A 16,175-nucleotide genomic window follows, 5' to 3' on the forward strand; every position below is an offset into this window, starting at 1 on the left:
AAGCTTTGAAATTTTCGCAAAGTTGATACTTCTTTATACTGTTCGTAATAGCTTAGAAATTGCTGCCTGATAAAATATTTACCGACATCATCAGTGGAATGCTTATTGTGAGTTCCTTTATTCGCCTCCGTTGACGTAGAAGTCTGAATCCTGCTCTGCTCGGCTTCGTGTCCCTGCTTCCGTAATTTACAAACCACCTTCTTGCTCATCTTAAACAATCTGGCCGCACATTACGTCACCTTCTCCACTGGTAGAATTAATCTCGTCTCTTTCCCATCGTCCACCAATTTAATAAAGCCAACCGCAAGCCGTTGCGCCTGCCCGCGAAGACATTTTCCACACCCATCTTCCGTACCTGCACCGCGACGTAATATTGCTCATAATTTTAATCAGAGCTTGGCTGTACGTAGTTGCGTGACCAAGTTAGCTCTTGCTACGGTCGCATTACCACTTCGCCTTGCCGGGTGATACCATCGAGGGTTCTTCCTGCTGCTTCGCAACTATGTTTGATCTTTTACCCAGTTCTGTGCACAAGCAGTGTACATGTAGGACATCCAACCAGTCAGTTCGCTTTGCTGGCAACTGGCCAGTTGTGGTGTAGACATACCAGATGATGCTTCATTGTGGTGACCTCATTTATCTGTGGATGTATAACACATCGACTGTGCGCTGTCTATCTAAATATAAATCCTTTTGTGTTTTGGAATAGATCGCCTAATAATAAAAATCATTCAATACAATTGAAACTTCCTGGCAGATTAAAACTGTGTGCCGGACCGAGACTCGAACTCGTGACCTTTGCCTTTGGCGGGCAAGTTCTCTACCAACTGAGCTACCCAAGCACGAGTCACGCCCCGTCCTCACAGCTTTACTTCTGCCAGTACCTCGTCTCGTACCTTCCAAACTTTACAGAAGCTCTCTAACCTTCGAGCACAAAAAAACATTTTCATTCCATGCGGTCACTTGAATTAAAAAAGTAGTATTAACCGAAACTATTTAGCGACTGGACTATTTAAGAGTATGTTGGCAGTAAGAGGAGAAAAGTTATGAAAATGTGAGAAGGATACTGGAAAAGGTGAATAACAGCACCTAACCTGTCTAAAAAGCTTTTAGCTTCTGGACATCATCCATCCACGCAGCATCTAATACACGAAATGATTATTTGAATAAAATACAATTTTTAATATAACACGATTTTATGTCGGACGAAAAAGTATAAAACAATTTCTCTTAGACTCATGCGGATTCATAACCCAATTCAGATAGTTCTGAAAGTTTGTGATTGTGAATTTTTAATAGCCAAGAAAAAATTAGTAAGATTTATAACGGAAAACGTAGGACGCATGCAACAGTTACGAGGTGAACTACTAATGCGTCAGTTATGTATTGCATGCGTCTCACGTTTTTCGTAATTTTCATAGCTATTAAAAATTTACAATTACAAATACCCAGAACTACACACATCAAAAAATGTTTTGAATTACCTCAGTTCCCAGAACTCCTGAAGATAGACGTTGACTGTGGATATTGTATCACATACACAGTCCTTTTGACTGTTTAGAGATGTTACTAATCCCGCCCAAAGATATAAACAACCACGCATGAGCAGTGCCAATTAGACGGAGGGGGTCCGACAGCCCATCATTTCCAGTCATTCCACCGGGGAGGAGGTACACGGCTCGTGTTGTGTGTAGTTCAACCATGCCCAGACGTCAATACCGCGGTTCGATCGCGCCCGCATTGTTATTTTGTGCCAGGAACGGCTCTCAACAAGGGAAGTGTCCAGGCGTCTCGGAGTGAACCAAAGCGATGTTGTTCGGACATGGAGGAGATACAGAGACACAGCAACTGTCGATGACATGCCTCGCTCAGGCCGCCCAAGGGCTACTACTGCAGTAGAAGACCATTACCTGCGGATTATGGGTCGGAGGAACCCTGCCAGCAACGCCACCATGTTGAATAATGCTTTTCTTGCAGCCACAGGACGTCGTTTTACGACTCACTGCATGATGCGCAACTTCACTCCCGACGTCCATGGTGAGGTCCATCTTTGCAACCACGACACCATGCAGCGCGGTACAGTTGGGCCCGACAACATGCCGCATGGACTGCTCAGGATTGGCATCACGCTCTCTTCAGCTATGAGTGTCGCATATGACTTCAATCCGACAATCGTCAGAGACGTATTTGGACGCAACCCGGTCAGGCTGAGCACATCTGACACACTGTCCAGCGAGTGCAGCAAGGTGGAGCTTCCATACTGTGTTGGAGTGGCATTATGTGGGGCCGACGTACGTCGCTGGTGGTCCTGGAACGCGCTGTACGATACGTGAATGCCATTCTCCGACCGAGAGCGCAACCATATCGGCAGCATGTTGGGGAAACATTCGTCTTCATGGACGACAATTCGCGTCCCCATCGTGCACATTTTGTGAATGACTTCCTTCAGCATAACGACATCGCTCGACCAGAGTGGCCAGCATGTTCTCAAGACATGAACCCTATCGAACATACCTGGGATAGATTGAAAAAGGCTGTTGTGGACGACGTGTCCCTCCAACCACTATGAGGAATCTACGCCGAACCGCCGTTGAAGAGTGGGAGAATCTGACCAACAGTGCCTTGATGAACTTGTGGATAGTATGCCACGACGAAGATGGGCATGCATCATTGGAAGAGGATATGCTACTGGGTATTAGAGGTACCGGTGTGTACAGCAATCTGGACCACCATCTCTGAAGGTCTCGCTGTATTGTGGTACAACATACAATGTGTGGCTTTCATGAGGAATGAGATGGGCGGAAATAATGTTTATGTTGATCTCTATTCCAATTTTCTGTACAGGTTCCGGAACTCTCGGACCCGAGGTTATGCAAAACATTTTTCAATGTGCGTATATTTGTATGGGTTATGAATCGCCGGCTTAGTGGCCGTGCGGTTCTAGGCGTTACAGTCTGGAACCGCGTGACCGCTACGGTCGCAGGTTCGAATCCTGCCTCGGGCGTGGATGTGTGTGATGTCCTTAGGTTAGTTAGGTTTAAGTATTTCTAAGTTCTAGGGGACTGATGACCACAGATCTTAAGTCCCATAGTGCTCAGAGCCATTTGAACCATTTGGTTATGAATCTGTATGGGACTAAGACAAATTACTTCATACTTTCAGTCCGATATAAAAACACGTTATATTAAAAATTCATATTGTCTACATTATTATTTTTTGATGTTTACACTCATGTGTGTGTGATAATTTTCAGTCGATCTTGATGAGACTACAACGGAGATATGTGGTAAAATTTCAGGTGCATTTCAGTTTCTCTTCATCAGAGTCAGCCAATTTATTGCTTCGTCCTAAGGTATATCTCTCGAAAATTAGAGAGTTCGAGTTCATACGTTGGCTTACCAGCAACTGTTCTTCCCATGAACCATTCCAGACTGGAACAGGAAGAGGGGGAAATGGGGGCGGCACGCGAAGTATCCTCCGTCACACAGCAGACAGGAAAGCAAGTTAATATTGCATTATCATCCAGTTCTGAGCTATGTTGAAAGTTTCAAGTCTATAGCTCATTGGTAAGTTAGTTTAACATCAATTGCAAAATTTGTGCTGAAAAGACAGAAAAGAAAGCCACCTAATCAAAATGTGTTATACAAATTACGTTCTAATTCGAATTAAAAGTCCCATATCTCATCACATCTGCACGTACGCACTATCCCCCCCCCCCCTCCCCCACACCTCCCACACACAATATGCTTCAGAATCATATATCGGGGACTTAACAATTTAGCCATTTCACTACCATTTTTTTCAGAGTGGAAGCCGCTAATATACCGTTATTTTAATTAATGCCGTTGTCTGAAGCAACAATACGAAAGAAATATTTCCCGCCATTTCGTTTCCTAATGCGGGAAGGTGTGGAACATACAGGGTTACTGACATGTGCCCCTGGGGTTTCAGAAGTCGACTGCGTCTAGTTATTTACTTTCAGGTTCCATGGACCATTTAGCACGATAACTCGTCATGATGTGGAGGAAGTCATTTTACATTCATATTGCATATTAATTTGTACATCTATTTCTACTCTAAACATCACCATAAAATTTTTCCTCCGAAATGAAAACAAGATATACACATTGAGTTAGCAATTCATACCCACCACCTTTTACACATTAAAAACATAGTACTTCTTCTATGGAACAGAAGGAGTTGTGAAGGAGAAACTTTTTAAATTTTTTTTCAAATTTTACCTTGCTGTCTGTTAGACATTTTATATCACTGAGTAAGTGGTCAAAAATTTTTGTTGTGCACCCCTTTTTGTGCTAAAGACAACCTTAGTGTTGAGTAATGAATGTCATTTTTTCTTATGGTATTGTAGTTATGTACCTCATTGTTTCTTTTGAACTGTAATAGATTGTTTACAACAAACTCCGTGGGGGAATACATATACTGTGAAGCAGTAGTCAGAATGCGCAACTCTTTAAGCAGATGTCTACAAGACCATCGTGGCTGAGCATCACACACAAGTTTTACAGCACGTGTTTGGGCAATTAAGACCTCATTTCTGAAAGATGAGTTAACCCAGAACATTATTCCATATGACAATACTGAAAGAAAATAAGCAAAATATGTCAGCTTACTGATTTCTCTCTCCCCAAAATTTGTTATAATTCTAAATGCAAATGTGGCTGAACTAAGTTGTTTTAGAGGTTCCAATATGTGTTTTTTCCAATTTAAATTCTCATCAATATGAACACCTAAGAATTTTGGTTTCCACCCTATGTATTATTTCATCACCATGTGTTACACTTATCGCTGGTGCAGCACCCCTAGAGGTGAAGAGCTGAATATTATGTGTCTTTGTGAAATTCAGGGTGAGATCATTCGCAGAAAACCAGTCAATGATACTTTTGAGAACTTTGTCCACCGTTTCTTCCATTTCTGTATGTGATTACAATACTGGTGTCATCTGCAAAAAGAACTAATTCTACTTGTTGTACATTAGACGGTAGATCATTTAATATATGAGAAACAGTAGTGGACCTAAGATTGAGTCCTGGGGAACCCAATAAGTGATTTCTCTCCACTCAGAATTATGTCCCTGGATTGTGTTGGTTTAATTAGTACTAAGTACAATTTTCTGTATTCTTTTGGTTAGATATGACATGATCCATTGTTTGGCTATATCATCAATCCCACAAAACTTCAGGAGTATACATGATTCAAACACTCAAATGCCTTGAATAGGTCACAGAAAATACCTACCGGTGCTATTTTATTATTTAACGCTTGTAATATCTGGTGTGTGAAAATGTAAATGCCATTCTCAGTAGAGCAATCCTTCTGAAACCCAAACTGTGATTTCTACATTTACATCCATACTCCGCAAGCCACCTGACGGTGTGTGGCGGAGGATATTATTCTTGGCAAGGTAGATACTATTCTAGAATACAGCCCCTTGTCAAAAAATTTGGAAACTGATGACAGCAGTGAAATGGGTCGGTAATTGCTTACGTCTCTTTTATCACTCTTCTTAAAGAGGGGTTTAACAACGGCATATTTTAGTCTCTCTGGTAAAATGCCTTGAGTTTTTGATGCATTACATATTTCGTACCATAATGGACTTATTATATGGGAACAAATCTTTAGTACTCTATTGGAAACAATATCAAAACCAGAAGAGCTTTTATTCTTGAGGCAATGTATGACCCTCTTAATTTCAGAAGTAGAAGTTGGTGGCCCATTCATATGATGTAAAATTATGAGAGTTACTTCTTCAATATATTTCTGTGATCTTCCTCTTGAACTGTTGGTCCCTATGCTTTCTCCTATGTTTAAGAAATGACTATTAAATACATTTGCTAGCAGTGACTTGTTACACTGTAAGGCACTACATCATTGATCCTGTCTAACAGTGCATCATGATCAAAGAGAGCATTTGTTACTGGGTAAACAGTTATTTTCTTGCTTTGTGCCTCATGAAAGAAAACATTATCAACTAGGGACCTACTGCCTTTATCCACCCATGTTGGGAAGTTAACTACTGAGAGCAAATTGTAGAATACAAATAAAGTTTCCGGATCATTTTTCCTATCAGAATCCTTTAGAAAATCTACATTGAAGTCACCACAGACTATTGACTGCTTGCTGATGTATGACAGACAGCACAGTAAAGAATCCAGGTTCCCCATAAATAATTCAAAATATCCTAGTGGGGATGTATATACTGTTACAATTAAAAGTATATACTGTTACAATTAAAAGTGACTTCACAAGCACACACTTCTGTGTGCTGATCACAAAACCCACTTGTATCAGTGCTTTTGAACTTGTGTTCTGTCTTAACATATTAGTTCTGCATGAGTAGGCTGCTAGACTGTATCTTTTATATGTAACTTATCTAACCCTGTGGTTATGTGGTGCTCGGACAGGCACATGATGTCTATCTTTTCCTCTAAATTTTGCAAGCAGGCAAGAAGCTCTTCTACCTTATTACTCAATCCTCTAATATTTTGGTGGAATAAGCTAACCTTACTTTTCTGTGCATTCTTGTGGAGTTCTTCTTTTATAGTGACTTCTTTCAAACCAGAGTGCCTGAAGCTTGGTTCTAACCTAAAAAAGGTGCTCCTCTGACACCAGTAACCACAGGCATCTTGCATTGTGTGATGGTCCCCCCATACATTTCCTACAAGAAGTTCAGCCAACCTATCTTTCCCTCTCTTGTTCAGGTGCCGGCCATGTCTAGTATAACCCTATCTCCCAATTGTAGCACCAGGCACTGCACTCATATGAGAATTCATTTCAATCAGCAGTAACCTGCTCAACTCAAAGTTAACACGGTTCACAGCAGTATTAACCCAGGGCTGGTCATGGCGCTGCAGGACCTCCATGAAACTCACATTTGTGTGTGTAGTTGCTACTCCTGTTTTTTCCAGGTCACCCCTAATGCTGTTATTAGCCAGGCTGTTTCCTGCTCAACCTACTATAACAACCTGATCCTCCTTGCCAAAACCAAAGATACACAGAAAACAGACACTTAGCAGTGGAAAGAGCGTCTCTCCAACTTATTAGCACACATTTCAGGTATTCAATGTCGGCTCCATTTGCGATGCGGGTAATGTCAATACGCGCATGCAGATTCATTGGCCCTAATTTCCCGGGAAGGTGCGACAGCAAGCCGCTTTGGAAGCCTGTTGATTGGGTTGCCTATGGGAAGGCGCTAACTAATGATAGGCGAAAATACAGAGTGGAGCAGAGCAGAGGGTTAACAGTGAAACTTGAAGACAACACAACCTACAAGTGTATGCTACAATTATAAGAATTCTGCAAACCATTAGCAAGCTTCACTTCACTTCACCAATATATGTATGCAGAAAATTCCCACTTGTTCTCTGATAAGCTATCGTGGGACACGTACATCCCAAAGATAGTAAAAGGGTCAAATGTTGCTTCTGGTGGTAAGATACAAAACATTGTGACTAATAAGTAGTAGTTATGCAGGGTTCTTTCTATATGACTCTGACCTTTGACTTAAATGATGTCACTTTTGACGTCAGGTGAAGCAATTGCGCAATTTATATTCACGGTCAAAGGTCCAAGGTCAAGATAATCTAGGAAGAACCCTGCATAAAAGATACGAGTGTTGGAACTTAAATAATGGCAACTATTTGTTCACAACCGATACAAAAGAGTTACATGTTTGCACCTGTTACTGTCCTTCGGAGTAGTCACCAGTGTTGTGTAGAACCCGTTGCCAGCGATGTGGAAGGCGTAGTATACCGTTAGCAGAGCCTGTTCTGTTGATGGTGCGAATGGAGCGGTCTACTGCCTGTCGAATCTCTGGAACAGTTCTGAAGCGAATGCCAAGAAGTGGTTCCTTCATCTTCGGAATCAAATCAAAGTCATAAGGACTTAAGTCCGGGGAGTATGGTGGATGGTACAGCACTTCCCAGTCCCATAGACCGAACAGAGCAGCCACAGCTTGCGCTGTATGCGCCCGCGCATTGTCGTGCAAACTGATGGGTGGGTTGCGCAGGAAGTGTCGCCACTTCTTTCGCAAAACCCGGTCGCAGGTGATGCTCCAAAAACGAACAGTAATACCGTGCATTGATGGTCTGCCATGGAGGAACGTAATGCGTTAGGATAACACCATCACAGTCGTAAGCGAGACTCACCATAACTTTAGACCGCTCCATTCGCACCATCAACAGAACAGGATCTGCTAACGGTATACTACGCCTTCCACATCGCTGGAAACGGTTCTACACAACGCTGGTGACTACTTTGAGGGACAGTAACAGGTGCAAACGTGGAACTCTTTTGTATCGGTTGTGAATAAGTAGTTGCCACTATTTAAGTTCCAACCCTCGTACTTATCAATTACTGTGTTTCATCTTATCAACGCCGTCCGATGTTTACCTGGTCCAGAAACTGCACTAAATAATTATTAATGGGTAATCATTATCCACACGTATCTAGGTGGTGTTGTAAGCGAGCTATTCTTCGTGATCACTAGAGACCAGCTGGTGATGTTATGGTTAGTGTTGCACTTACCCAAACAGTTTAGTGGGTAGATTTACTTTGAGCTTGTCTTATTGCAGCCTAGTTATGTTGATTGGAGGTGACTTGTGTGTTACAGCGTACTGCGGCGTCAGCGGACAGGTGTTCCACACGTTCGACGGTGTGGAGTTCGAGTACGTGCTGGGGAACGACTGGCACCTGCTCACCAAGGACTGCTCGGGCCGCAGCGGCGTGGCCGTGCTCGTGCGACAGCCCACCGTCTCCAGCCTCGTATGTACACATACCACCAGTTCTGCATCTACACACACAGGCTCATTCATACAGGACAATTATTGAACTATATGAAATAAAATAGTCATAACTTCTGAACGGATTGCGTTAGGACGTTCAAACTGCTCGATTGGCCGTGGGGCATGATGGGGATTACTATGCGCATTATTGTTTGGTTTAGTGACGAAGCTCACTCTCATTTGGATGGGTTCGTTAATAAGCAAAATTGGAGCATTGGGGACTGAGAATCCGCATTTCGTGATCGAAAAATCTCTTCACTCTCAACGGGCGACTGTGTGCTGTGTAATGTCCAGTCACAGAATAATCGGTGCAATATTTCTTGATGGCACCGTGACCACCGAACAGTACGTGAAGGTTTTGGAAGTGGCCCTGATTTCGATAAATGTGGCTCATGCAAGACGGAGCTCGACTCCATCGAAACAGGAGATGTTTGAGGTCCTGGAGGAACATTCTGGGGACCGCATTCTGGCTCTGGGGCACCCAGACGCCACTGGTTTCGATTGGCAGCCATGTCCTCCGGATCTGAACACATGCGACTCCTTTTTGTGGGGCTATATACAAGACAAGGTGTACAGAAATAATCACAAAACCACTGATGAGCTAAAAACAACCATTCAGGAGTTCGACAGAGTCGATGTTCCGACACTTCAGCGGGTCATGCAGAATTTCTCTATTCGTCTGTGCCACATCGTCGCCAGTGATAGCAGATGTATCGAACATGTCATAATCCAAGCCCGAATATCTGTAGTGGCGTTTACGTATTGAATAAAGTTTTTGCACGCCGTAGTTTGTAACTAACTTACGATTTTTTTCATATAGTTCAGTACCGTAAGTGTCACCTTGTAAGTACCTCCAGCGTTTCAGGAGACGACTGCCCAAAAACAACAAGACATCCCGAAAAATGAGACGTATCAATGGACAAAGTATCTCTCCAAATGTCGATTCGTAATACTCACCGCGGCGTAGTTGCACTAGGGTACAGGTGTGGCGTAACATGTGGAAACATCATCCACTCCGTATTGTCGCATCGAATTAATTGGTGCCTGCAGGTGGACAACCCAATGAACAAATTCCCAAAGCAGGCTGTGTCGCACTTTGCCAAGCAGTTCGTGTCTGTGACTTCAATGAATCACACACGTCTTGGCTTTTTCTACACCACAAACGGTGTCCATAGTAAGCAACTGCATTGGGAGTTAAAAACTTAGAGATATGCTCTGTCCACTTATTTTTGTCTATTTTCTGTATGTCTCTTCTGAAACCACAAAGTTTTCCCATATAATACTGTATAGCTCATAGCTGAGGGTACATAGTAATCAGTGCTGGTGATGATCTGTCCTATTTGATTCTCTAGGGAAAGAATGAGTGTGTTAATGGGTATGTTCTTTCGCTGATCACTCTTATTTTATTTTCGTAATGCCTACGCGAGACATAAAGGCCACACTTTTTCCACCGAGTGCAGGGTCTGCAAATATGCCAAAAAACGTTTCGCAGATTACGTCGCCTCCCTTCCAAAGATTCCCATTTAAGTTACCCGATTATCTCTATTGCAGTTTCATATAGGCTGTACTGACCTGTTAAGACAACAACAATGTGTCTGTGAATTCGATATATGTCTGTTATCGTACCTACTTGATACGAACACCAAACGCTGGAATAATATTCTAGAATTTGTGAGACGGAGTCTAGTATGCAATTTCCTCTACAGATGCACTGTACTCCATCTACACTGTATGGAAACTGCATATATGTTAAATCTTACTAAACTGGTGGTGAAGGGTTATTACATAAGTAAGTTAAACATGTCGTACGACGCTCAGACCATTTCCCAATAAGAGTGACGAACTATCAGAAGAGAGTTCATGTTCTAGGTTTCCTGCAGGCACTTTTTATGCTGCAGTTCGGATGACAGGTGCATTAAAGTGTGCGATTGAAATGGGATGGGAAGCTGGCATACATTAAATGTATTCGCTATTGCGAAAACGGACAACCATTAGCTTTAGAATGGATGACAACAATGAAAATTTGTGCCAGATTTCCCGTTTATCGCGAGCGGTCGCCTTACTATTTGTCTCAGGACCAGACCCAAACTTCCGTATGTCGTCAGCCATGCGTCTACAACCGGACCTCGCACATCTGTTATGTATGTTCCCATACAAGTGATACATTTCACTTGAAAGTCGCATGCCTGGTGCCGGCGGATAAGTAGTGCCTGTGTGTGTAATATCGTACGTACTCCAAAGATGAGGTACCAAATACAGCAGGAATCTTGTGGATAAAGCGGATAAAATGCACACAAATTAACCTTGAAATTCTGGTGGTACATGGACCAAATGCCATACCGCGTCCAGGCGTAGTGAAATGGCATCAACAAATCGATCAAGGCTGCACAGATGTAAATTTGGAAATTTGTGGTAAGGACTATGAGACCAAACTGCTGAGGTCATCGGTCCCTAGGCTTACGTACTACTTAATCTAACTTAAACTAACTTACGCTAAGGGCAACACACACAACCATGCCCGAGGGAGGACTCTAACCTCCGACAGGGGTGCACAGATGTCATCGGGAAGAAAGTAAGGAAGATCTTACACCATGCGATTCCCATCTCTCCAGCAAGCTTGAACAACATCTAGTAGGAAATAGATTTTGCGACGATGAGCAGGTACACATAGCGACTCTGGAATGGCTTCGTCACCAAGGAGCGGATCTCTGTCGTCGAGGAAGTGAGCGATTTGAAGGTCGTTCCAATCGTTGCTTAAAAAGACGTGATGACTATGTTGAAAAACAGTGTCACGTATCTGTGAAGTGTAGTTCAGCATTCAATTAAGGATACTTAAACGAGCTTCCAGTCCAGCCGTGAAGGCCCAAGAGATGTCTACCGGCTGTCGCGTCGTTCTCTGCCTTGCAGCGTAATGAGGATGCGGTATTGAGGGGCATGTAATGAGAACACAACTCTCCCGGCCGTTTTACAGACTTCCTAGGCTGTAGACCCGTTACTACTCGGTGAGGTAGCTCCTCAATTGGTATCTGGATGCTGAGTGCGCCTCGTAATAGTCTTCCCACCAATGAAAAAATCCTCGGCAGCACCGAGAATCGCGGCCAGTCCTCCGCAGGGCAGCCCTCCACGCTGACCACTCAGCAACGGTGGCGAACTGCGAAAGTTGAATAAAAAGTTCTCAGGTTTCCAGCGGTGTCAAATAATTAAAATTACACGCGCTTTCGACCAAGTACTCCTTGGGCGTTGTCAAGAGGTATGACTGCCAGTGGGCTGCTGGTGCGCCCCTTATATACATTAACTGACGGATGTGACGTCACTGGTGCCTGCGGCATCGCCATATACGGGCATATTTTGACTCGGCGTTCGTTGCGCCCGCTTGAACCGGCGATCGCTGGATCCCACGCCGTGCTGAGCTGGATGTCACAGTCTCTATTTAGAGTGTCATTGGTGATTTTTATTTAAGTGGTTTCTTTAATTACACACTCCCACAAGCAGTTTGCGCGAGCCACGACCGATGCTTCGTCAAATTTTATCCGGTGTCGGTTTTCTAAAGCATGTTCAGCTAAATCAGATTTCTCTGGTCATAGACGGACCACCACACTGCAAGAGGGTTGGTATGTAGCCCTAGTGGTGAAAACGAACAATCTTCTCACTCTCTGGCAGATCGCTGCGGACCTGCACTCGCTACCGCTACACATTTGTCTGCCAGAACCATTTCAAGGAGATTAAATCAGGCTGGTTTGTGTGGTCGTAAGCCTGTTAACTTTAACCACGCCATCGTCAGGAGGAAGAGTTTGTTGGTGTAGGGGGCATGTTAGCTTTTGTCAGCAACAATGGTAGAGAGTGATATTCTCCGACGCATCGCGCTTCACTGTGCCAAGTGATTCACTGCAACCAGTTAGTGTGCGAATTTAGGATTTAGTTTAATAGTAAATAGAACAGACACAATTTAAATGCTGTTCTATTATTCGTCGACTCTGTTTTTGGCAGACTTCAGTGTTTTTTAGGCACGCAAGACTGCACTTTCACAAAGGGCTATCGTGTCTCTTCGAAGCCCTGGCAAGCCTGGCTGGCTGTTTTCCACTCCGAGATCATCACGTTATTTTTCAGCGCATCCACGGCACCTGACGCTAAAACTGCCTGTTTCCTCATTTGTACGCCCCGTTCCATCACAAAATTTACGTCCTAACGACAGTATGGTTGAACAGTAGTCATAAAAACGGCGGTACTCTTTCTCCAATGTACATCTAAGACAAAAAAAAGTACAGTTTTAGAAAAAAATGGGCGAGTTATACAAGAGGAAGAGCATTGCAAACTGATCAGTTCAACAATAAGTTGGTCCCTCTTCTGGCCCTTATGCAAGCAGTTATTCGGGTTGTCATTGCCGCGTGGGATTAGCCGAGCGGTCTAAGGCGCTGCAGTCATGGACTCTGCGGCTGGTCCCGCCGGAGGTTAGAGTGTGGGTGTGTGTGTTTGTCCTTAGGATAATTGAGGTTAAATAGTGTGTCAGCTTACGGATTGATGATCTTAGCAGTTAAGTCCCACAAGAGTTAACACACATTTGATTTTTTTTTGTCGGGTTGGTATTGATTAACAGAGTTGCTAGATGTCCTCCTGAGCGATATCGTGTCAAGTTCTGCCCAATTCGCGCATTAGATCGTCAAAATCCCGAGATGGTTGGAGAGCCCTGCGCATCGTGTTCCAAACATTCTCAACTGGGGAGAGATCCGGCGACCTTGCTGGCCAGTGCAGGGTTTGGCAAGCGCGAACACAAGCAGTAGGGCCTACATTTCAGCAAGTTCATGACCGCCTCCAGACGGCGAGGGTTCCTATTGCATGTCTTGGTGCTCGTCCAGCGATGTCGCCAGATCTCTTGCCAACTGAAAAAGTTTGGAGCATTATGAGCAGGGCCCTCCAACCACCTCGGGAGTTTGATGATGTAACGCGCCAATTGGACAGAATTCGTAACGATATCCCTCAGGAAGACAGCTAACAACTCTATCATCCAATGCCAAGCAAGAGTAAGTGCTTGCATAACAGTCATAGGTGGACCATCGCTTTGTTGACTTACTTAGTTTGAGAAGCTCTTTCTCTTGAATAAATTGTTCGATATTCATGAAATTGTAAAAATTTGTTTGTCAGCACAAGTACAGTCGTGGACAAAACGAGCGAGACTCCTCGCCTTTTCGTTATGCTGATCCGCACAGCTTTAAAGTCTGCTACACAGCATAACAGGCAAGGCGACGAAGTGCTACCAACATACTATGCACAGGCGTGAAATTGAAAAACTATCCGAAATTTGTCAGACTGTTTTCAATCATGTGTAAGACTATATTAATGCTGATTAGTGTCTTGACCACAACACCTAAATATAAGATATATATGAAAGAAGAAACGCTAATTAGTGTGAAATGTACTAATAAAAATGAATTTCAGCTTATCGAGATAACATAACTGTTTCAGTAAGACAAAGTACCCCAGATCGTTACGAACTAGCAAAATATTATGAGCATACGGCCGCGAAATGGTCTGTGTCAACGTTCAGACCAGTCGTACTGAATTACCGCTGCTGACCTACCATGAAAGTGTGCAAATTTAGAAATGCGTGAAGATTCATAACGAAATTCAGTTAAAAGTAATTACGTGCCACACTTACGTCGATTCAATTAATGACATAAGCGGAAAAAGTAGGCAGTAACAAGTATGAAATTCTACAAGAGTTTCATATCGACATCCACAGGGCGCTGGTACAGAATAAAGGTAGCAATAAAATGTACTGGGGGCGCGAGAATTTCTTAAAATTCCTTTACTGATTGTCTATCTGCCTCCATGGAGATTAGAACCAAAAAACAAACCAGACCTTTCACTACGCTAGCAGACAACTCAGGCAAACAGCCCTCGGGAAGTTTATCGAAATAACAAAAAACTGTTATTAGCGAGTAAATTTAGTAGGATAATTCTGCACCACACCAGGAAATAAACGGTGACGTAGCTGTCAAACGTATTCTACAATGTTTAGAATTCTCCATTAGACGAGCCACAGCCAGAAAACGTTCATTAGCCGAAGTGTTCCTTAAAGTAGCTAGCAATGGGAATGCTCGCACATCTAAAACGCGGTGGCATTAATAGTAGGATCTGAATTACCACGTGAATGTGCAAATGGATTTTATTTGCATCCCTGTAAACGTGATTTGGATCGAAAGCGTAGCTACGATTAATATGCTGATGTATCGACTGCAACTGGAACGTTTCGCATAAAGAGTAGGGGAAATTATTATGCGGCTCTCATCTTCAGTAACTGTGGTAGCTATTTTCGTTGTTAGGATTTCGTCACGTAAAGCGGTAAAAATGGAACTCTACTAGTCTCATTTTCTTGACCGTCTATCTGTCTATCCAACCCTTAAAACCCGTCTACCTCGAGTACGGGTGGACATAATAAGCGGAAATGCATAGCACTTCCTGCGGTATACGGTCCCTTGGTGGTGAAAAAAGTGAGCTATGTCAACGCAATCTAAACATACGGCCGTTTATGTAAAGAAAATTTACCCGAAAAGTAAAAAAAATGGCTCTAACAAGGGGAAAGCCTCAGACACGGCCAACCGATTCAGCTCAAATTTTGCAGGTCGCTTGTGTACAACATAAAACGAAGGACTCTAAGATATTTTGGGTCAACACCCCGCAATTTTGAGAAAATCGCCCCTAAAGGTTATGACTAGGAATCGACTCAAAATTGGCGGGATCGATAAATAATTGTAAATAGAGCATTTTTCATCATCAGATATAGGGTCCGAAAATGCATACTTTTCCAGAAATCGAAGTAAGAAACTTTTATAACTGCCGCTTCTGTACCCACAAGGTAAACGCTTTTCACCGACGGCACCGATAACGCAACGGCCAAGGTAACTGGCTGGGACTCGGAGAACCCGGGTTTGAATCTCGAAGAAACCTAGCGGACGTTGTTCTTCTCGTTTGTCTTTTTCCATATCTCAATTAATAGGGATAGGAGTGTTAATAAGGTAAGTATTATTATCATTCCTTATTGATTTACTTACCTTATTAACTCTCCTATCTCTATCAATTGAGATATGGAAAAATACAAACGAAAAGAATAACATCGGCTACGTTTCTTCGAGATACGAACCCGAGTTTTCCGATTCCCAGCCAATTACCTTGGCCATTGCGCTATCGGCGCTGTCGGTGAAAGGGGTTTACCGTGTGGGTACAGAAGCGGCAGTTGTAAAAGTTTCTTTCCTCGATTTCTGGAAAATTATGCGTTTGCGGACCCCATACCTGATAATGAAAAATTCTCTATTTACAATTGTCTATCGATCCCTCCAGTTTTGAGTCGATTGCTCGTCAAAACCTTTAGGGATGATT

At 43.2% G+C, this 16,175-nt stretch overlaps 1 protein-coding gene across 1 annotated transcript in view; it reads left to right on the forward strand.

Annotated features, from left to right (window-relative positions):
• The window catches only part of LOC126470722 (vitellogenin-like), a 451,798-nt gene that overhangs the window by 425,830 nt on the left and 9,793 nt on the right, over positions 1–16,175 (forward strand). The window contains exon 24 of the mRNA XM_050098725.1: positions 8,630–8,781. Coding sequence (XP_049954682.1) covers positions 8,630–8,781 — 152 coding nt within the window. The remainder of the gene's footprint in view (positions 1–8,629; positions 8,782–16,175) is intronic.

Source organism: Schistocerca serialis, chromosome 3 (assembly GCF_023864345.2).
Source record: "Schistocerca serialis cubense isolate TAMUIC-IGC-003099 chromosome 3, iqSchSeri2.2, whole genome shotgun sequence".
NCBI classification, from domain to species: domain Eukaryota; kingdom Metazoa; phylum Arthropoda; class Insecta; order Orthoptera; family Acrididae; genus Schistocerca; species Schistocerca serialis.